The 24,370-nt window shown below is 42.1% G+C and overlaps 2 protein-coding genes across 2 annotated transcripts in view; both read left to right on the top strand.

Moving 5' to 3' along the window:
• LOC135084086 (uncharacterized) overlaps nt 1–3,487 on the top strand; it is a 50,171-nt gene extending 46,684 nt beyond the window's left edge. The window contains exons 4-6 of the mRNA XM_063978829.1: nt 1,716–1,841; nt 3,104–3,262; nt 3,356–3,487. Coding sequence (XP_063834899.1) covers nt 1,716–1,841; nt 3,104–3,262; nt 3,356–3,487 — 417 coding nt within the window. The remainder of the gene's footprint in view (nt 1–1,715; nt 1,842–3,103; nt 3,263–3,355) is intronic.
• Nucleotides 3,488–3,771: 284 nt separating this feature from the next.
• LOC135084191 (catenin delta-2) lies at nt 3,772–23,908 on the top strand. The gene is made up of 16 exons (XM_063978929.1): nt 3,772–3,832; nt 4,257–4,342; nt 4,703–4,844; nt 5,491–5,587; nt 6,164–6,343; nt 6,723–6,904; nt 7,907–8,066; nt 8,631–8,820; nt 10,129–10,220; nt 10,319–10,497; nt 11,044–11,185; nt 12,233–12,405; nt 13,770–13,935; nt 15,342–15,470; nt 17,327–17,988; nt 19,804–23,908. The coding sequence occupies exons 1-15, from the start codon at nt 3,791–3,793 to the stop codon at nt 17,509–17,511; spliced, it is 2,145 nt and encodes a 714-aa protein (XP_063834999.1). The 5' UTR covers nt 3,772–3,790; the 3' UTR covers nt 17,512–17,988; nt 19,804–23,908.
• The last annotated feature ends 462 nt before the right edge of the window (nt 23,909–24,370 follow it).

The following is a 24,370-nucleotide window of genomic DNA, read 5'->3' as shown; positions in this document are numbered from 1 at the left end:
CATTTCTAAAGGAGGCGACATACAATCACACTCCTACTTGGCAATCGTGGGCTGACATTTTGATTCCTTCAATTGATTATACAAGATTGAGCACAATGTCGGAATCAGTAGACTTATTTTTCATTAAATTATTATTAATTATTATTAAAATGTATATGTTACGGCTAAAGATAGATGTGAACATAAACTTAAGATTAGCCGGCTAAACTTAAGTTTATCTTCGACGAGGTGTAAATGTTAGTTTCTTCTATCTTTAGCCGGCTAAACTTAAGTGTAACCGCAGGCCCTTGGCTAAAAATGTAGAAGGAAATGGAAAAGGAAACAATGTAATAATGTTTACTATTTTGACACGAAAACTTTATTAAAAAATAATCACTTTCATTACACATACTTTTATGTACCTATGTAGGTATTCAAAATTACAATTATTACAATAAGAAAATATTAATTACTTAAAACAATATCTAGGTAAAATAATAAGGAACCATTTGGTCATTACAGAATCTTCTGTAGGTAGGTATTTAAAATTACAAAATAAAACAAAATAAACTTCTTCAGTGTTAATTACTTAAAAAAATGTCTAGTCACAATTGTTAAATAATTATGGAGCTATTCGTTGTCTCCCCACCGCCCCCTCAAGCCCTCCGCCGGCCTGGCGCGCCCATCGAATACATTTTTAGCCGTATCGTTTTGGCTAATGTGCACATTAGCCGGCTAAAGATGGAATATCATGACGCAAACTAACATGTTATCGAACTTTAGCTGCTTCTCGAAGCTAAACTTAAGTTTAGCCGGCTAATCTTAAGTTTATGTTCACACCTATCTTTAGCCGTAACATATACATACAGACATGTCTGTACATACATAGGTAAAGGGGTCGCATTTTCATTTCAAAAGCTATCGATTTCCTATTTCCTTTTATTATACATACTTATCGATGATTTTTTTCCAAGTAATGAACATTGAATTCCTTCTTAGCGTATGTTGTAAAGTTATAACATTTTGTTATTTTTAATGGCTTACAACAGAAACAATGTTACATATCAACATAATATTTGTAATATTGATAACCCTGAAGTTAATAAATGGTCGTGTTTACATTCCAACGTATAGTAGCAAACATTTCATTGCATTAGTTGTTCTTGAAGTTACTGCTAATGAAAGTTATAGTTATAATGAAATTGTTTCCTTGTGGCTGCAAATCACGCACCTACAGACTATGGGCAGTAAGTTATTTATCTTAATCTATACCATATAGTGAGAAGAGATGAGAATTAGAGGAAGAAGAAATGTAGAGATCGTGTATGAAATTGAGGTCATGAGTTTAGTACTTATTGTCTTTTTATGTCACGAAAGATACTAAGATTCAGACTTGATACGCCTTCGACTCAATGAATAGCTTGCTTTGTACTTTATGGACAGACATTGGGCGTGAACTTACGTCCGGGAGTCAAAACCGTGCAGTTTCGAGTTTTTTACACGATCAAAATCTAAGGAAAGAGTAGTGCACAACAGCTAGTAGTACAAAGCCGATTTATGTTATCACGTAGGGCAAGCTGTATTTAGGTATGTATGTATAAGTGCTCTGTAAGGCCTTCATATTCAGACAGAAGGAATTTGAATTCATGAAGTCGAGTTTAACTTACTAATTTTTCAACGCTGTATCATCATCATCATCTGTCTTCTTAATTATAATTATCATGTTTCTCTTCCAGGCGAGCGAATACCCGGTGGTAGGCGGAGGCGTCGATCCCGACTACGGGCAGTATGTGTCGTCACCAGCGGCCCACTATAACCACATGGGACACCTGACCATGGCACCATCACAGAAGTACCCTCATGTGAGTAGACCATGACCAGGCCTGGCTCACTCCGCGCGGTACATCCGATAATTACCTACAGCGAAGCGCCCCGCCGGCGGGTATTATATCAGTCGAGTGTCACGCGCGCGCCTGTCAGGACGCTGTGGCGTGAGTTGTAGCTGTGGTTGTAGTACCTAATTCTACGATCGAAGTATTATTTAAAAATGGACATAAAGAGAAAGAAATATTGTGCGGCGTTCGGGTGTTTAAATTCGAAAAGAAATCTACCGGATTTTATTTATCTTTTTTTTCGATTCCCAAAGATGCTGAAAGGTATGTTGGCCATGTAGGTAATCAATAGTTCTTAGGATAGTATAGGAACCTAACCTACCATGACTACTGCTCAGAATGCGTTCGTTCGTTTCAGCCAAATGATGTCCACTGCTGGACAAAGGCCTCTCCCAAGGTTTTACATAATGAATGCGTTACACTACATACGTACATACGTACGTAAACCTACATACGTACCTCATGACATATAAGTAGATTAATTATTTTTTCACTAGACAGCAACCCTAACAGCGTAAGAAGAGTTCAGAGGCACGCGATAGAAAGAGACAAAACTTGTAGGTGAATAAAATTGTAGGTACGTAGTGCTGTGCGAGCTGAATTCCACCGTATCGCGTCGTAGCAAGACTCGCATTTATTTAAATCGTCTTGCGGAGTAATCCTTCTGTACCTGTACTATTACTTATTCTGTGCCATGACTTAGGATTTGACAGAGGAATTAAATTACTTTGTAACACCCTTGTGTGCGTACATAACTCACGCGGCAATAAAACTGTTAAATACTAACCCCCTTACTAATAAAACTTACACGCTCGTTGATCAGTGTTTTAAAGTGACGTTTAGTATGGAAATGTCATTTTAAAACAATGATCAACAACTGTGTAACTTTTTATTAGTAAGGGGGAGTATTTACGTTTAATCCTTCGCCTAAACGGAAATGATGTTGCATAACTGCGTTATTACGCGTTTTTCCATTCTTCATCATCATCATCATCATCAACAGCCCTTTACAGCCCACTGCTGGACTATGAGCCTCCTCCACTATAGTGGAGGAATTTGCCATAATCCCCACGCTTGGCAGGCGGGTTGGAGATCGCAGTTTAAAAGATTGATATTTTTAGAGAGCGCTGCTGCCCGTTCTCTGTTTGATGTGTAGTCCCTAAGTCCATAAGTTCCATTCTTATGTAAATAGTATTACAATGTAAAAAAAATCGTGTTTAATTTGTTTCTAGGTGATGGACTCTGTCTCAGTGAGCGGAGGTGGGACATATGGCGGGGCGGGGGGCGCGGGACACTACGGCACCTACGGCCACTACGGAGCCACGGCCTACCAGGCGCAGCCCGCGTATATGGTGGAGCCCCCGCCGCAAGTCCCCGCCTATATGGGGCAGGTGAGATACTGCGGCAATATGCTCTGCTTAGAGTAGCTGTGTACCTTAGTACTTAGGTGTTAGTGAATGGTGGGGGTGCATACGGCGAGGCAGTATGGCACCTACGGCCACTACGGAGCCACGGCGTACCAGGCGCAACCCGCGTATATGGTGGAGCCCCCGCCGCAAGTTCCCGCCTATATGGGGCAGGTGAGATACAGCAGCAATATCCTCTGCTTAGAGTAGCTTAGTACTTGGCGATGGACTCAGTGTCAGTGTGCGATGGTGGGACATACGGCAGGACAGAGGGCGTAGGGTCCTACGGCCACTACGGAGCCACGGCCTACCAGGCGCAGCCCGCGTATATGGTGGAGCCCCCGCCGCAGGTTCCCGCCTATATGGGGCAGGTGAGATACAGCAGCAATATCCTCTGCTTAGTAGCTTTTTGCCTTTATACATAGAACTCAGTGTCAGTGAGCGGTAGTTGGACATACGGCGGGGCACTACGGCCACTACGGAGCCACGGCCTACCAGGCGCAGCCCGCGTATATGGTGGAGCCCCCGCCGCAAGTCCCCGCCTATATGGGGCAGGTGAGATACTACGGCAATATGCTCTGCATAGAGTAGCTTAGTACTTAGGCGACGGACTTAGTGTCAGTGAGCGGTGGTGGGACATACGGCGGGGCGGGGGGGCGCAGGACACTACGGCACCTACGGCCACTACGGAGCCACGGCCTACCAGGCGCAGCCCGCGTATATGGTGGAGCCCCCGCCGCAAGTTCCCGACTATATGGGGCAGGTGAGATACTAGCTTCTGTGTGGTTTTAGATCTTGCCACTTTATGATGAGGTCTACGGCTTCTACGGTCATTCTCGTGCTATGGCATATCCCGCCGCAAGTTCAGGCCAGCAGATTTTATGAGGTTCATCATTTAGGTAACCTATTGAAATATGAAAGTTCAGTCTACTTTATCAGTAGAATTGTCCAAATTATTAATGGATTATTTTCATTACAGGAATACGTAGAAGGCGGTGGCAGCGCTTCGCCGAGGAGTGCATCTCCTGGGGCTTTACCTCAACACAATTTACACCTACAACAAAGGTACTCATCATTTTATTAATCTCAATGAGGGTTTTCGCGAATGAAAGATCCGCTAGATGGCGGGACGTGGATGTGGGGTCTGACTGCTGCGTGATTGGTGGATTTTGACACATCTGTCAATGTCATGTCAAAAATAACCAATCATGCAGCATTTGGACCTCGCGTCTACGTATTGCCATCTGGCGGATTTTTCATTCGCGAAAACCCTCATTTGGTTAGAACACTCATATGTAGTCGGAAAATAACTATGAATGAATCTTCTCCGAGTTCTTTAATGTATTAAGGTTTGATTTAGCCTATTCAATGGCGAAAAAAAAAAGTTTATGATTGTGCCAATAAAATATCAATTTGTCTCGACAGGTACGACTCGACGTCACTGGAGCAGCTAGGGCGACATTACTGCGTGACGTCACCACGTGGCGAGTACGCGACAGATGCGTACGGCTACCAACACTACCCTACCGCGTACGATCCGCCACCCCACCAGCCACCACCTTTCAAGGTGAGATGTGACGTCATATCGACGCAGAGATTGGTGCTATCCCTTGTATTTGTGACTAGCTTTCCGCCCGCGGCTTCGCCCGCGTGGAATTTTTCCTATGGAACCTATGACACTCAGCAATAATGTGAATTTCTATTGGTGAAAGAATTTTTAAAGTCGGTTCAGTAGATCCCGAGATTACCCCTTACAATTTAAGTAATATACAAACACACAAACTTTACCTCTTTATAATATTAGTATAGACAAGGAAGTGCCATGGCTTTCTTTATCGTTCAGTCATTCTTTTCAACCAAAGGATATCCACTGCTGGACTTACTGAAAGATTTGCAAAACGATATCGGTCCAGCATGCACCGCTGTCATTCAGATGCTTCACGAGACCCTCATTAGATATTCTGGTTCGTGATCGCTACTTAACACTTGTCCCAATGCAACGTCCATTTTGGGCCACGCCCATTATTTGACAACGCCCACTGCCACTTAAGTTTGGCAATATATCGGGCTATGTCGGTTACTTTAGTTTTCCTACGGATATCTTTATATCTGATTCGTCATATCAATGCAAAGATAATATTTAATATTTACTATCTACGATAAGAAGTGCAATGCCTTTTCTTTATATCTAAATTGTTATTACTCGTCGACAGGACTCGCAAAACGGACTAAGTTTAGGCAGCGCGGGAGGACAATCGATGTATGGAGACGAGGAGGAGTTACAGAAACAAATGGCTGGCATGGCGTTAGGTAAGTGTCTTTTAGTATGCTGTAGTTTTTGTTTCATTCGAAAGAAAAAATAACAAGGTAAAATAACACTTTGTTTTTCACCTGTTTGTTTGCCTGTCAGGAAGCACTCTTGCTATTAAATCTGCTATAATCCTTTGGAGCTGTAAAATAAAGCTTTTGTAATGTCAGACAACAATAACCAGCTGGATATTCAGCACACAGTCGTAATTCCAAACAGTTGGCATGACTGCTCTATTTGCCTCTAGTGAATAAGAGAGGTCCGTGCTCATGCAGTACACAAAGACCATATTATGATGATGAATATAGGATGAATGCACCATTTTCTATAGCGATGATCTGATGACCTCTAGCAATGATTTGTGTAGGCCAAATTCTTTATTTGCCTCTGGTAAATTAGAGGGTTGTGCATGAGTACGAGCTGCTGCTTGTTGCTACTGCTGTGATGCATGCGCAGCAGATACTAAAAGACCTTATGATGATGATGTGTGTAGATCAAATCCTCCATTTGCCTCTGTTAAATTCCGGTCGTTTTCAAGCAATAGAGGCTAAAGGACCTGATGATGATTTATCTTCCAGTGCACGGCGGCGTGGGCGGTCGCGAGGACGGTGGCGGGCTTCAATGGCGCGACCCAAACCTTCCCGAGGTCATCGGCTTCCTCAACTCGCCGTCCGACGTCGTGAAGGCCAACGCGGCCGCCTACCTGCAGCACCTCACCTACATGGACGACCCCAACAAGCAGAAGACCAGGAGCCTAGGTGCGTACACACTGTACGGTACAGCCAATGTCCAGTGGCAGCAGGCTTTGATGAACCCGCGTTCCTTAGATCTCAATTTGTCCATTTTGATACCGACTTGGATTGGACTATTGTCGCTTTACATTTAATCTTTTTATTTTCGTCATGAGATTTTACCTTTACCTTATTTATAAAGTTTGATATCTAAACGCCCATGGCTGGTCTCAGCAATCAATGAGCTTTTAAAAGTTCCGACTTCCGGTCACACGGTCGGTCACAAGACTCACAAGGTCTTGAATAGGTTAAATGTGAAAGAATCAAAAGAATTCGGAATTCCCACAGAAAAAGAATGAACGAATGACTGAATATAATGTCGATAATCTTATATTTGTATCCACAGGCGGCATCCCACCACTAGTGCGGCTGGTCTCCCACGAGAACCCAGAAGTGTGCCGCAACGCGTGCGGAGCGCTCCGCAATCTGTCCTACGGCCGCCAGAACGACGAGAACAAGCGCGCCATCCGCGACGCCGGAGGCATTCCTGCGCTCATGGCGCTGCTGTGCCGCGCCACCGACATGGAGGTACGTCCCCTGCAGCCCGAGTGTCCTCGACCTGTCTCGCGGCCGCCAGACGAGAACGCTATGGCGTATCAACAGATCACAGAAACTAAAGCTAGATGTGAAAAGGGGGCGGGGCTAGTGTCGCAACAATATGCCTAAAAACAGAACACATTGCTCGCGACAGCAATGATGAAAGCAGCGACGTTATATTATGTGTAAACAGTTTGCACTGCTTGCTAGTACTACACTAAATATTATTTTGAACGTTGAGTACTGTATGCAGTGGATAATGAGCACATTCAAACTAACATAATGCATTCAATCGCACGTCACTGCGTATGTAGTGGTGCTGCACGTACATTAGTTGCAACCTGGTATATGCGAACGAATAGCCGCACTCAGTGCAACGTGTGCATGACACACATTCTTCGCGACGTATTGTTTTTATTTTGATTACTTTGTGTGTGAATTTCTAATGAGACACTGGGTTTCGAAGGTTTCGAACTCAGCGCATTAGTTGGCATCTATCTAGATCTCTATGGGCGTATCGATATCGATTATCGATAGAATCTAACTGGCTTCTTCTATGGTATGGGTTAAGGTCTCGGCCCTGGTATCAGATTTAATAGTTTTTCTTTCTTTCTAAAGCGTAGAATTTGTGAAGTTGGTGTTTATAGAGTTAGAAGGTTCGCTTTTACATGAGATCTGACAACGTTAACAGTGCAAGCCATATTATGGTCTCGTCTTGGCAATATCTAACATGAAATGTTTCTGATAAAGTCCATTTTGTAACTTCTAATCATGTAACAAATTATAAACCTTGAGAAGGTGGCTGACAATAGTGACTGAGTTTCTTGCGCTGCTTCTTCTCAGCACTGGCCCATTTATTGTCCCGAAGCAGTGGTAGGGTTAATACTGGGACGTGTAAAAGTGCTTTTTCAAAGGCTATTTGCAAAAATAAATGAGTTTTATTTATGAGTTTTTTTTAATTATTATGTTAATTACGATATTCTCTCCACCCAGGTGAAAGAGCTCGTCACCGGGGTCATTTGGAACATGTCATCGTGCGAGGACCTCAAGCAGTCGATCATCGACGACGCGGCGCAGGTCATCGTCAACAAGGTCATCATCCCGCACTCCGGCTGGCATCCTACTAACCCTGGAGACACTTACTGGTCTAACGGTGGGTTTGATTATACATTTTGGAGTTTTGACGTAGCCTTCTAAGCCTTGCTACTACATCAAAACTAAAATGAAAAATATATCATCAATAATCCAGAATTAAATTATACATCTAGCATTGACAAGATCAGTATGACTGAGAGCTTATTTTAGCAGGCTCTTATGCATGCTATGGCAATATTTTTATCAAAAGGAAAAATTGCTGACATTAAAAAATAGTAGTTTCGAGAACACGTTACTCCGAAACCCGTAGACCGCTTGCTTCACATAACTACGCTTAGCTAGGAGGGGGTTATACAATGTGTACAAACTTCGAAAGTGAACTGTTAACGTGTTTGCCTTTTATTTTTGGTAGTTGTTAGTTTTAATGTGTAAGAGAACGCTTAGTCTGGGTTGCACCATCTTATTTTAACTGTAACAAACGTCAAAAATTTGTCAAGACTCCATATAAAAACGCCGGTTATCGTTATAGTTACGGATTTTAGGTGATGCAACTCAGTCTTAAAACTTTGTACTAACAGTGTTGTTATAATTTAAAAAACCTTTGATAATTATTATCTTACAGTTTTCCGCAACGCATCGGGCGTGCTCCGCAACGCGTCTTCCGCGGGGGAATACGCGCGGCGGCGCCTGCGCTGCCTCAACGCGTTACCTGACGCTCTACTGCATACCGTGCGAGTGGCCGTGCGCGTCAACGGCATCGGCACCAAGATCGTCGAGAACTGCGTCTGTGTGCTGCGTAACTTGTCCTACAGGTACACTCATATTATCACCTGCCTAAGGTTGAATGTCGCACAGCAAGCTTGCGCTGCTTCAACGCGTTACCCGACGCGCTGCTGCATACCGTGAGAGTCGCCGTGCGCGTCAACGGCATCGGCACCAAGATCGTCGAGAACTGCGTCTGTGTGCTGCGCAACTTGTCCTACAGGTACACTCATTACGACCTACTTAAGGTTTAAAATGGTGTGGCAAATCGATGGCGTTAGGGATCATTGTCATTGGTAGTTCTGGCCCGTATTAGAGGACGCATTAGAGGATTTTCTGTGAGCGTGACCGTTGCGTGGCGATAAGAGTCAACGGCATCGGCACCAAGATTGTCGAGTGCTGCGCTTCTTGTCCTACAGGTACACTCATATTATCACCTGCTTAAGGTTGAATATCGTGTAGCAAGCCAGTGCCGTTAAGGATCATTATTGGCCGCGCTGCTGCACACCGTGCAGGTCAACGTATCGGCACCAAGATCGTCGAGAACTGCGTCTGTGTGCTGCGCAACTTGTCCTACAGGTACACTCTTATTACCACCTGCCTGAGGTTGAATGTCGCGTAGCAAGCCAGTGCCGTTAAGGATCATTATCGAACGCCCTGCTGCATACAGTGCGAGTGGCCGTGCGCGTCAACGGCATCGGCACCAAGATCGTCGAGAACTGCGTCTGTGTGCTTCGCAACTTGTCCTACAGGTACACTCTTATTACCACCTGCCTAAGGTTGAATGTCGCGCAGCAAATCGATGTCGTTAAGGATCATTATTGGTTGCGCTGCTGCACACCGTGCAGGTCAACGCATCGGCACCAAGATCGTCGAGAACTACGTCTGTGTGCTGCGCAATTTGTCCTACAGGTACATGCATTGCGAGACACTTAAGGTTCAATATCATGTAGCAAACCGACGCCGTTAAGGATCACTATGGTTGGATGTTCCGGCTCGCATTGGGGTCCATTTCTGTGACGCATGCCATAGGCTGTGTGTGTCAAAAGCATCGGCACTTAGATCGTCGAGAACTGCGTCTGCGTGTTGCGCAACTTGTCCTACAGGTACACTCGGAATACGGCTCAATATCGCGCAGCAAACCGACGTAGTTAAGGTTCATTATTGACCACGCTGCTGCTGAGCCGTGTATCGAGCGCATGCACTCATTACGACCCAACTGAGGTTGAAAATCGTATAGCAATTTGCCACCCCAAAACATCACTATACATTATCCAAAATAGGATGATAAGCCAACTAACAAGCTAAAAGCTAAATAACAGCTAATTCAATAAGTAATGAAATCTGTTTTTTTCCAGATGTCAAGAAATTGAAGACCCATTGTATGACACGAGAGCACCTCCAACACAGTCGTCGGGACAGGCTAGGATACAAGCCAGCGCTTCCAAAGGTAATAATTAAAGTTTTGAACTGTATACTGATGTAATAAAGTTCACATTTCTGTCTACATTCTTCTTGTTTTGACACAAACTTCGTACTATTTTCTAGGCGAAAACCTAGGCTGTTTCGGCGGCAGTAAAAAGAAGAAGGAAGGCTCATCTTCGTCTAACTCCACCAGCCCGCTCGGCAAGAGCGAACCTGACACGCAACCTCTTGGGGATACGTCATCTAATACGCAACTGGGGTACAGCGTGCCGAAAGGAACGGAAATGCTTTGGTCGCCGGAGGTAGGGGTTCTTTTACCGCTATTTTTTTAAACGAACGTATTACTTTTCGGGACACAGCAATAGACAGTAGAAATTCTATCATTCCTAGTCAAGTGAGATATGTCCCGATAATCATTTGCAATGACATGAAAGAAAACATAGAAATTACTTGTTATAATATTTCATTGTTAATAACGACTAGCTAGGGTCAGACCACTTTGGTTATCACTGCTTGATTCTCGTTACACAGGAGTTGCAATGTTGGAAACGAATGAATAGTCCCGATAACTTCCAAAGCGATTCTGATGAGTACCCTTATCTGTTCCCAGGCGGTGCCCTTGTAGATAGTGTTGCACCATTGTTTTTTACTTAACATAGACCCACAATCAACCTAGGGTTCTTATAGTTTGGTTGTCATTCTGCTCTTGGCTTGATTATGGCTACATAGGAAGATAGGAACAAGAGGAGGGAATATTCGGAATATTCACGTCCCGTTGGTCCCAACTGCCAACCAGGATCTGTAGATCCCGTAACCAGGATCTGATGAATACCCACACCTCTTCCCAGGTGGTCCCGCTATACATGGCGTTGCTGCAGACGTGCTCCAACCCCGAGACCTTAGAAGCAGCGGCGGGCGCTCTGCAGAACCTCGCCGCCTGCTACTGGCAGCCATCCATCGACATCCGAGCAGCTGTGCGGAAGGAGAAAGGTTGGTTTTATAATACTCATTACATAAGTCTTATCTTACGCCCGTATTCACAAACGATGCTTGCTTAAGTGAAGCAGCAAATCGAACGCACAGCGTTGAATAGAGATCTGTGATTGGTTCGTGTGTCACCCTGTGCGTTCATGCGCACTGTGAGACCTCATAGTAATGTTTGTGAATACGGGCGTTATTTTGTTATGGGGCCGCGCATGAGCGCAGTGCACGTCGACCCTTAGGGGTCTTTTGTGCTTCCCTTTACCCTTATTCCCTCTCATTCGTAAAAATCCTATCCATGAAGTGGATCAAGTACTTGGGTGAGTGCTAAGCCGGCCCTAGGAGACCAATCCTCTTAGTCTTTTATTGTGTCTATAAGACAACATACGAGTAGTTATCTGGAAGGAGAAAGGCGGTTGACTTTGTAGTACGAGCTTATATGGTGCTAGCTAGAGTCATTATCATCATCCTGTCATTTAACGCTACTGAAGTTGCGAGCGTACCATTTCAAATTTTATCATCATCAGCACATTAAAATTTAGTCTCCTCTGCAGAAGGACGACCTACTCTTATTTACTAAAGGCATATGGCAGGATATGGTTCAGGATTAGGCGGATTGAGGAGTATGTCGTAGGCGTTACGTCATCCGAACATAATCCAAATTATAGCATTTGCGCCATAAGCGTAAGAGAGAGAGAGAGAGAGAGAGAGAGAAAGCGACGTAATAAAACCTGAACAAATTACTAATTTACTGAATCGATATTTTAATCATATCGTGTGTTGGAATGTAAAACGAAACGCAACATTGAGTAGTCTATTATCCAGTAACGTCAAAGTCAAATCTGACACTGCTTATGTCATTGTGACTTTATATTTTTTTTCTCTCTCAATGTCTGTTTGTGCCTATGCGGTATCATCTCTGTCGTACTTATAATAAATATCTACTGTTTTCTCTGCAATCTTCTTTCTTTTTGACCCTAACCCATCATCGTGTGCAATAACCTACCTATTACTCGTACCACCCGCACCTTACCTCACCAGCCACATATGCTCCAGGTCTGCCGATCCTCGTGGAACTGCTTCGCATGGAAGTAGACCGGGTGGTGTGCGCGGTGGCCACGGCGCTGCGGAACCTGGCCATCGACCAGCGCAACAAGGAGTTGATCGGGAAGTACGCCATGAGGGACCTGGTGCAGAAGCTGCCCAGTGGGAACCATCAGCATGATCAGGTAAATAACTGTGTTGATAGTATTAGAGGCCGGTAGATCTAGTCTCATAAATAAAACACTGAATACTTAACTTTTACATTCATCATCATCATCATCATTTCAGCCACAGGACGTCCACTGCTGAACATAGGCCTCCCCCAATGACTTCCACATCGCATTACACTTTTACATTAAATTGTCTCTATTTAAATACAATTTATCACTTAGCACAAAAGCGCGTGGTGTCGTCCGCCCGCGTTTCTCTATTCTGACGTTTCTAATGTGACATTGATATTACGTTGATGACATTATTTTGTTATAACCATACCGTCGCGTTATTTTAACCTATTACATTTTTTCACAATTAACAATAGTTAGTTAGTTTTTCAGGGCAATCGAGTCGCACTTAGCCTCTTGATTGGGTCATTGTTGTTAATTTAATAACCAAAAAAATATTCGTTTGTCATATCTCATTACAGATCTAACGCTTATCTGAGTCAGCGCCTGAGCGGCAATAGAGGGTGTATTTGTGACGTCAAACATCAGCTAGACCTCAGATGTGCTTTAGATTTGTATGCTCTGTCACTTCATATGTTAATAAGTGCCGGTCCCATGCCTCAAGCACTGATTGCAAATAACTTGTCATTAAAATAGTTCAATGTCTTACCACAGAATAATAATAAGTACTACGTACAGAAGTTTTACTTCGCGAAGGTATTTAAAAAAATGTATGCTCAATGTCATTAACAATATGGTGTAATTTAGCCTGTCTCAAGAGTCAAGCACCATTTTGTTGACAAACGTCAGTGATCGGCACTACGCCGAAGCTATAGGGCTGACTTCAGTAAAATGATGTGACGTGAGGTGCCAAACTTCGGAAAATGGCGGAGGAAATACATGATTTAGCATGAATTATCATGAATAATATTAACTACTTATTTACCTCTCAGTGTCTTGAGGCAACTTAAAAAAGTACATTCTGTGTTTTTATTATTATTTAGGCAGTTAAATACTGCACAGTATTTAGTACACCATTTTCTTAATTTTCTTCCATCATATTCATACACAAGAATACGCGTGCGTAAGTCAATGTTCGCTCGTATGTGAGGCCTTGTCGAAAGTGTCCTGTAGGTGGGCCATCGTGCGTGTTTTGTTTTCGATGTAAACTCGCGGAGATGAACAGGCCTGGTCTTACTTGTAATATCAGTTCCCGAAAATGTTTTGTTGCACTTGTTTTTTACGAGACTACTCAACGCACTTTTGGTTTTTGTTAGTGGGAATAAAATTAGATTGGTGGCACGTAATCAATGTTTTTTCGGAAGCAAATCAGTTCTCTGAGTTTGAGCTTAATTTCAAGCTACTAAACTTGATTAATCCGTCCACAGGGCACGTCAGACGACACGATAGCAGCAGTTCTGGCAACACTGAACGAGGTTATAAAGAAAAGCGGCGAGTTCTCCCGTTCTTTACTGGAGGCAGGCGGTGTCGAACGCCTGCTCAATCTTACTAAGCAGCGCCACCGTCATACGCCACGCGTTCTCAAGTTCGCAGGTCAGTAGCAATGACGTCACTGCAAGAGTGGGGAGTTCTCGCGTTCTTTACTGGAGGCGGGCGGCGTGGAGCGCCTGCTCAAACTTACCAAGCAACGCCACCGTCACACGCCACACGTGCTCAAGTTTGCAGGTCAGCACCTAGTTATCTCACTGACGTCACAGCAAGAGTGGCGAGTTCTCCCGTTCTTTACTGGAGGCGGGCGGCGTAGAACGCCTGCTCAATCTTACTAAGCATCGCCACTGTCATACGCCACGTGTTCTCAAGTTTGCAGGTCAGTAGCTATCTTACTGACGTCACAGCAAGAGGTCAGTAGCTATCTCACTGACGTCACAGCAAGAGTGGGGAGTTCTCCCGTTCTTTACTGGAGGCGGGCGGCGTGGAGCGCCTGCTCAACCTCACCAAGCAGCGCCACCGTCACACGCCACGCGTGCTCAAGTTCGCAGGTCAGTAGTTATCTTACTGACGTCACAGCAAGAGGTCAGTAGCTATCTCACTGACGTCACATCAAGAGCGGGGAGTTCTCCCGTTCTTTACTGAAGGCAGGCGGCGTCGACCGCCTGCTCAATCTTACCAAGCAGCGCCACCGTCATACGCCGCGCGTGCTCAAGTTCGCAGGTCAGTACCTAATTATCTCACTGACGTCACAGCAAGAGGCCAGTAGCTATATCACTGACGTCACATCAAGAGTGGCGAGTCTTCCCGTTCTTTACTGGAGGCGGGCGGCGTCGAGCGCCTGCTCAATCTTACCAAGCAGCGCCACCGTCATACGCCACGCGTTCTCAAGTTTGCAGGTTAGTCGTCTACATACGAGACTAATCCCTATCATCTCTTTCCCACCACTGCAACACCTTTATAGCCTGGATCTACAGCGTGAAGGAAGGTTGAGAATTCTCGGAGATAGCTAACGGTCATGGAGCCCGCAAAAAATTTGTACTCATGAGTATAGGAGGAGCTCGAAATACAATATTGTTTTCTCTACGTTGCAAAGCGGGACAGAAAATGTTTTACCGACTACCGATTGCTACATATTGTTGCCTATGTTCCACAAATAAACGTTTTTGATTTAATTTGACTATGAACAAATGACACTTAGATGAAAGGAATTTATCACGTTGTTCTTCATACGTGATCGAATCAGAAATGAGGCGATTTGCAGGAGAACCAATGTGACGAGAACGACATAGCCTGCAGAACGGCCGTCACAGGCGAAAGCGGCTAGTCCGACGCTCTCTGCTGGAGTCAGGAACTTAATAAGGCATGGAATTACAGTTTGGCTCCAGTACCTTATTAACGTACGCTATTCTGAAGTAAATTTTAGTTACCTCTGTCCAATTGGCCACTACAAAGCCCGACGTAAGAGGCCTCATTTCTAGTATTAAACCAACAATCTTTGGTCCACACAGGGCAAGTGCTGATGACGATGTGGTCTCACGCGGAACTCCGCGAGGTGTACCGCAAGCACGGCTGGCGCGAGCCCGACTTCCTCACGCCGGCGCGCGCCGCCGTGCCGCGTGGTTCGTCCAACGCCAGCGGTATGTATGCACATAACACACGAAACTAAAACTACACAACACTTATGCCCGTTTTCACCATCAATCCCTAATTTTTAAGTGACCCCTAAATACATTTACCACGTGGTAGATCACCAATGAGATAGACGGCGCCGTATTACGAGGAACATCACTCTGAATCGTGATTCACAATGATGACCACGATCACTCTGACAAGAGTGTACCGACTGAGAAGAAGAAGAAATACATTTATTTGTCACACTAAAAACAGCAATTATAAAGTAAGAAGAAAGAATAATGTTTATTTGGTCCAAAACAGTTATTACAATTTTACAGTTTACAGAACTTGTATAAATTAATTTGAAAATGATGCCAAATAGGCTTCCACTCAGCATAATGCCGCAGTGCGTGCGTGATGGTGAAAACGGGCATTAGACTCCCCACAAACAACAGACTTAATTGTATGAAGAATCGGTCGATGTAATGTGCCTGTGCGCACTTTCATACATGTTCATACTCATTAGCGTCCGACTAAACTATCGGCCAACTAAAATTCGGTGGTCTGAGCCTAGGCCAACCAAACTGCAGTTTCAAAAGCTAAGATCTGAAAAGCTAAAAAGCTTTTTCGGATCGGCTTACTGCTAATGTTTTCGTAAGGCGCTACCTATGTACGATCTACTTAAACTAATGTTTTCATAAGACAGAATAAAATATGTTTATTCAAAACATTTTCCGCCCCGCTCCATCAGGAAACCGGGCCTAATCTACGGGTTCGATTCCCAGTAGTCCTTTGAGTATGTTAGTAATTCTTGATTGAGCTAATGAGTAATTCACCACCCGTGAAAGAAGTAATTTTACACGCCTTCAATTTGCACCAATTCTGCAATCATACGGGCAAGGTTCTACTATACATAAAGCTTTATATAAATTGCGAAAAATGTAAATAATCTCTCTGTCTATACAAATGTGTGTAAATGTTCGTAAAGTGTCTGTACAGACTATACTACCACAGTCTAGTTGCGACTCTACGCTGGTCACTAATAACATGGCTAACTGCGCAACGCATCTTAAATATTAAAATCAATTCTATTGGTCTCAAAATACAATCCACATTTTAATAACTACAGATCAAGTTCCAGTATTTTTAGTAAGAGGGGTAATATATTTTTAGACCCGTCAGAATTGGTTTTATAATGTTGTCATGAATAATAATAACTTCACTGTGTTCATAATGTCAATATAGCTTTAACATGTGTTTTTATTGCTATGATCTCTAATTTTGATCTGAAACAATTAAAGTTTAAAGATTTGCAATTTTCATAGCGATGTAAACATAACGTTCATTTCTAAACGACTGTTCATTTGTGTATTTGCATCTGGGGCATGGAATCGTACACTGTCAGTGAACGTTTTGTGATGCTGTGGATTGTCTCAATATACTAATTCTTCATATTAACATTATTAATATGTACTTAAAAATACACTACTTACGGAAAACTCAACCACGAAGCTGCTATTTGAGATATAGCCATATTGAATTGATCATTAGCACAGATTGCCTTACATTATGCGATGCTTTTGAATCCATTAAATCGTTACATAAATATTTCACGCCATAATATTAAATAGATCTCATTGCAAAGCTCCATTTTGATGACAAAAACATGATCGGTGGCTTTATATAAATCAAACAAAGTAGCAATTTGGGGTCTATTTTGTTTTGGCACAAAAATGAAAACGCTCATTTATTACGTTCATTCACCACAAGATTACAAAACGCTTTCGCATTCCAAGCCTCCGTTTACACAATCGCCACTTCATACTGTCTCACAAATAAACAGTCGTGTATACCGCACCTTGCGCATTGGTGAACGTAGATACGGGTGTGGGAGCAGGTCAGGGCACACCCATGTCGGGAGGCGGAGCCCCTCACTCGCCAAGCAACGCCAACTCCACGCTCAGCCGGCCCATGGCTTCTACTGGAGGCACCCGATACGAGGATAGGACCATACGCCGCCATAGAGAGGTACAGAGAAGTTTGCACCTTATCCCAATGAAGTAGAATTTAGTTTGGTAGAAAAGTGCATGATGATTAGATAGTATACATGGCTGCAACGCCAACTCCACGCTCAGCCGGCCCATGGCTTCTACTGGAGGCACCCGATACGAGGATAGGACCATACGCCGCCATAGAGAGGTACAGAGAAGTTTGCACCTTATCCCAATGAAGTAGAATTTAGTTTGGTAGAAAAGTGCATGATGATTAGATAGTATACATGGCTGCAACGCCAACTCCACGCTCAGCCGGCCCATGGCTTCTACTGGAGGCACCCGATACGAGGATAGGACCATACGCCGCCATAGAGAGGTACAGAGAAGTTTGCACCTTATCCCAATGAAGTAGAATTTAGTTTGGTAGAAAAGTGCATGATGATTAGATAGTATACATGGCTGCAACGCCAACTCCACGCTCAGCCGGCCCATGGCTTCTACTGGAGGCACCCGATACGAGGATAGGACCATACGCCGCCATAGAGAGGTACAGAGAAGTTTGCACCTTATCCCAATGAAGTAGAATTTAGTTTGGTAGAAAAGTGCATGATGATTAGATAGTATACATGGCTGCAACGCCAACTCCACGCTCAGCCGGCCCATGGCTTCTACTGGAGGCACCCGATACGAGGATAGAACCATACGCCGCCATAGAGAGGTTTGCACCTTATTTCCTTGACTTAGAACCCATTTTGGTAGCAGTAATTAGTAGACCAGTGCATGATCCTTTAGACATACTCACTCAGCTGGCTTTTATGGCTTCTACTGGAGGCACCAGATACGGGGATAGGACCATAGGTCGCCATCGAGAGGTATATAGAACTTTGCACCTTATCCCTTTGAAGTAAAACTTAGTTTGGTAGATCAGTGCATGATTATTGGACATTCGATATAATTGCAACGCCAACTCCACACTCAGCCGGCCCATGGCTTCTACTGGGGGCACCAGATACGAGGATAGGACCATACGCCGCCATAGAGAGGTATAGAGAAGTTTGCACTTTATTCCCTTAAAGTAGAGTCCATTTTGGTAGAATAGTGCATAATCACACGGTTGTTAATTCCAACTTAACGCTTAGACGGCCCATGGCTTCTACTGGGGGCACCCGATACGAGGATAGGACCATACGGCGCCATAGAGAGGTTTGCACCTTATTTCCTTGACGTAAAATTCATTTTAGTAGCAGTAATTAGTAGACCAGTGCATGATCCTTTAGACATACTCACTCAGCTGGCTTTTATGGCTTCTACTGGGGGCACCAGATACGAGGATAGGACCATACGCCGCCATAGAGAGGTATACCGAACTTTGCACCTTATTCTCATAGCGTAGACCCCATTTTGGTAGACCAGTGCATGAGTATTACACATTAGATATAGTTGCAACGCCAACTCAATGATCAGCCGGCCCATTGCTTTCATTTGAGGCACCTAGTACGAGGATAGGGCCATCGCCGCTATTAAGAGGTACAGAGAAGTTTGCGTCTTATTCCCTTGAAGTAGACCAGTGCATGATTATTAGACATACAGAGTTGTATGCTCAGCTGGCCCATAGCTTCCTGCGGGGATGTCCGATTCGAGGACAAAACTGCATGCCACCATCTAGAGGTACAGTGAACTTTGCACATTATTTCCTTGAAATAGAATCTATTTTTACATTATATTATACACTCTGTAAAATGACTACTACATGCGGTCTGCAGTATGATGGCGACGACATACTGACATAGGAAGGTATGGTATTATAGACTACTCCTTTTGTATAATACTTGCTGTTGAAATGTCCACACATTCAATTAACAACACAGCATTAATCAACGCTTGAAATAAAACGCTTTGTTCATAAAAAAGTTAAAAAATCTGCTTCAAAGCCAGCACTTTGCACATAATGTTGTAACATAATGCACTGTCTACCTTATTTGACACGCAGTTACAAAAATGGTATTCCAGCGGAGTGACATTTATCACCCACAAGTTTTGACTTTTGCCCATCAAATATAATTAGATCGTTTCATCCACGAAGACGCGCCCCACCAATTTTTTGGTCGAAGGAAGCGCGGGGTGCGGGGAGTTTGATCCGAGCAATCCGAGCGTCATTATTGTAGTGTGCGTGTGCACTCATGGATGATTTAGCGTGTACCCATAACACTCAAACATTAGAGGAAGAATAGTGGGGCGCGTCTTCATGGTTGAAACAATCTATACTTTAATCTCTGTTAGATACACTGACAGTTTATACAATGTAATATCCTACACCAAACAAACATCAGAATGCTTTAAAATCAACTAAACATCTCAACAGAACGATGACACAATGGACGCTAACAGCTACCAAGACGGCCTGGGCATGGGCAACCCTAACGGGCGGCCGATGAACCTTCAGGGCGTGCAGGCGCAGATGCCGATGCCGCCCAGCAGTCGCTAGCCAGCCCAGGCTCGCTAACCCGCCCAGGCTCGCTAGCCGCCCGCCCTAGTGAGCCGGCACTTTGCAGCTTCGCGATGTTATTTATTCTTTCAGCTTTTTGAGGGTACAGTCATGAATTGAACGACAGAAATAATGTATTTATGGAAATATCTCTTCCTATCTGTGTTATGTATCTCCTGGATTTGTCCTTAATGTACAGACTGCACATAAAGGTATGTTCTGTGGCATCTTATGTACAGTCAGTGTCAAATAGCTCGTGACACTCAAAGTGGCCAAAAAGTTGACAACATAACCTTATTCCAATGTAACAAAGACGTGTTGCGAAGTTTTGACTGCCTTGGGTGTCACGAACTATGTGATGCTGACTGTATAGATTGCACATCAAGGTATAACTGTGGCATCTGTGACTGTACCGTTGAAAAGTGCGACTCGCAGTTTTGTATCGATTTAAATATGCAATCATTACGCAGCTAGAAAAGGCTTTTATCCACCAAAGCAGTACCTGTAAACTTCTGCCTAATATTGGACGATATTTGTAGCTAAAATAGAGTACAAAAGCAATGGAACCAGGCATGGAGAAGGCAGATTTCTTTGGTGGATAGACAGCCTAATATAACAATAATGTAAGGTTATTATTACGTGTGATTGCGACCAGTGCGCCTTCTAGCGATTCCATAACAACTGGTCACAATATCCATACGTATTAAAACCTTTGAATATTTGTTCTGAAAGTTCATAGTATTTGTATTGTGCTGTTGAATGTTATTATTTTATACATAACGAAATATAGATCGTACATTCCGTTGTATAGAAAGTAGATGCGGTTAGAGCGATATATTGTACTCTGTGGACTTTCACAACGAATTACTTTTGAACAGTTGTCAGTACAGTCGTCACAAAAGTAGCTTGAAATGTTTTTTCTCAAGTAAATAATACTTCAAGGACTTTTGTTTCAGACTGTACACAAACGAATTATGAATTGTTTTCGCGAAATAAAATGGGTATTGTATAAGAAGAGCTAATATGCACAAGCATTTATTTTACGTAGTAGCGGGTCTGCAGGTTGATGTATGTGTATTCTATGTAATACAGTCGATAACAATAATATATTCACATTTCAATATTGGATACGATTGAATTTAATGCGAGATTGTCCTTCGTCAAATGATGTAGTCCAATAGTGTGACAAAATATAACCAAGATTATTGGTATCTACCTCCTAAAATATACGGGACTGCTACCATTTGACGCAGGTACTTGGAATGCTAGCTACGTTTTGAAATGTCGATAATATTACTGGCGTCGACTGTACGTGTGCCTGTAAGTTGATCGAGCGATTTTGGGTCTTAACGCCAGCGTAATTGAGTGCAAACTCGTCTGGCTAACAGTATATGAATGAAGTTCGTTTGCCGCTTGGCCTAATTTAGTACAGTCGCGTGTATGTGGCACCGCCGTTCGAGAGATCATGTCAATTCCCATGTACATATTCGTGCCATTTACGTATTTTTAAAATTTTGAACGGGGGCTTCTAGTAGGTGTGAGCTATTAAACTTTTCTACTCGGGCTCACCGCGATAGGATATTCGATATCTAACTTATCAATCAGATATAAAATATTGGTGTATTTCAAACTAATTTTTATAACAAAACACCATGTATTACCCTATTATAATCACCGTAAACAGTTTACATATAAAATTATCGGATTTGAATATTACTGTTATTATTTATAACAAATTAGTTTAGTAGAATTCACAGTGTCCTAACGAATATTGTTTGAGCCAAGCGAAAATGCATGTTGAATTTGAGAATTTTTTACAAGAAATTTGATGAGCATTTTCATGGTTTGAATGTTAGGACGCGATAGTTTAAATATGATAATGATAGAATTTTGTAATATTTTGTATCCATTCCACGACCCTCTATGAAATAATTGTAATATAGGTGTCTATTGTCCTCTATGTCTTAAGGAATATCCGTCTTATATTTAGCGTAAGTTGCATCGATGTGGCGACGGGAGGGCTTTGCGGGTTTCTGTTGAGGACTGTACTCGGATGGAGGGCAAGGAAATGTCTGTCTAATGAGTTGAAAGAAACCGAAGTCTCTATAGTTGGTCCACCGCCGTAAGAACAACTACGCGCGCGTATTGCACTATTACCAAGTGACACGTGATTTCTGTGTCAATTTGACATTTTCGCGACCTCGAGATGTCCTGAGGACACCATGAAGACACTTTAAATTAATTTAAACGGGATGGTCCCGCTCATAACTGGACTTATCACTCACTTAAACATGACTCACAATGAAATCGTTTCAGTATACCATAAATAACAGTTTTAAATACTTTTTATTATTCAATACAATAAAATAACTGACCAATTTGGTTTATTGCTCTTACGGCGGTCGACAACGCGTCCCCTAAATGATTAGTCCCAAAGTAACAACATGACAGCTAACGTCACTAGTTAATCAACTATATCGATAATAACGTTGATCTCGTAACAGGACGACAGAGCATCACTATAGTTTGCGACAAAAAATATTACATTGGCACTGACGTTGTGAAATATAAGCAGCTAAATGAACTCAAGTTCATCAATATTAGTCACTTTAATCCTTCAAGGCCCGCGAATCTAGACACAATAGATAATCAATTGTTATGACATTAATGAATGCCGTCTGGGACTCAAGCGGTTAAATGTTAAAGTGACAAGACAGTTTTGGCGCAAACTATAGTCGATTCATGGGAGGGTTTCATATGAGAGAACAATGGAGTTTTACTGTATCTCTTAAGTTTGTGAATTACATTTTTATGGAGAATCAATTCACTTGTCTCTAGTATTGTCATTTGTCATAAAATATATAAAAAATAACAATATAGGAGTTAATGAAGTTAATCATGTTATAAAGGAAGTTACAAGTGTATTAATTCAATCACAGGAAGAGACATTTGAAACCATTTGATTTGTATATCACGTCTGTTCCCGATCATGATTAGTTCAAGGGAGCTTTAAGTGTTAATTGCGTTACGTTTCCCTCCGTTTGGTTTTAGTTAATGATAACTATTTATTTTACATAATCATACTACATAAGTTTATATTTAGTAGACGGTAAATGTAAGGGTTTACGTGACAAGATTTTGGATATATTTTATGCACAATAATGCATTTCGACACGTCCCAACGGGCGACTCGACTGAATAACCTGGTACAAAACAAAACTACCCTCATCCAGTGCATTATATGATTTAAGTACCCGTGTATGTAAGTTTTGTATGATATTTTTTAAAAGTGTAAGTGAATGTACAACCAATTTTCATTACAGTCTGCTTGCCAGGTTTGTGTCGCTTCTATGAAGTGATTTTTTTAAATAATTTCCACTGAAGACCTTTTTACATTAAGTTAGGCTTAAGAGATAATTATTTAATCGTCTTATTTTTTATTTATCGTATTTTTAGGCGAGAATATTAGGCAATTGTATGTAGGCATTATTAGATACATATATTGTTTTTAATATACTATATGATATGTTTTATGGAATGCTGTCTATATCGATTCTATGACGACTAATGTAGGCCTTGTATAGATTGTTTGTTTACTTTTGCATCTGATTCACTTCCACAGATCTCTAGAACTTTATCGTTTGTAAGTCGTTGTAGTGTCACCATAAATTTATCCGAAATCCTTATCTAGTGTTACACCACAGTTTAAAAATATTTTATTGGTCTGTGGTCAACCATAGGCTATAGAGTTGTTGGAACAGTAAATACTCGATTATTTATATTTTATTTAAAAAAATATATTGACAAATTATTTAAATAGAGCGGTCTTTGTTTGTCGTTGCGACACTAGATGTAAATTGATAATTCGTCTTATGTCATGTTGTATGTAGATTTTAATAGAACATTATTCTCTCTTAAAGATACTTATAATTAAAGAAATTATTATATTATATCACAGAGAATTAAATGAATGATTTTTTTATTTTGGTTGGTTTTCTTTTATTTATTTTTAGTTCCTTTCTTTTGTAAACGACGTGCAGTATTATTGAGGGCCTAATTAAAGTATTTTCGAGACAGACATACATTTATTGGATTCATGGATTTGTGAACCACAGAACAAGACTTAACTGGAATTAAAATTTTAGAACAATTTACCACACAATCGCATAGATGTAATACTCAATAGTTGAAACCATGGCTTCCATTTGTTTATTTTCTTAGTTTTTTTCATAGTTCACTTTTTCTAGTTAATTGTGTATTTTTTAAATATTATTAGGTATTTTTTACCGGGTAATGATAATTGGGTACTAGGAAATGTTGTAGTATAATTATAGTAGATGAAAATAAGATGTTTTTTTATTATTTTTATGTCGATTGGTATACTGTTGAATTAGCGAATCATTTACCATTGGATTTAAGGTTATAATTTAACTTAACGGTTACC

The sequence above is a fragment of the Ostrinia nubilalis genome, chromosome 25 (assembly GCF_963855985.1).
Source record: "Ostrinia nubilalis chromosome 25, ilOstNubi1.1, whole genome shotgun sequence".
NCBI lineage: Eukaryota > Metazoa > Arthropoda > Insecta > Lepidoptera > Crambidae > Ostrinia > Ostrinia nubilalis.
This window is presented reverse-complemented; position numbering and strand designations above follow the sequence as displayed.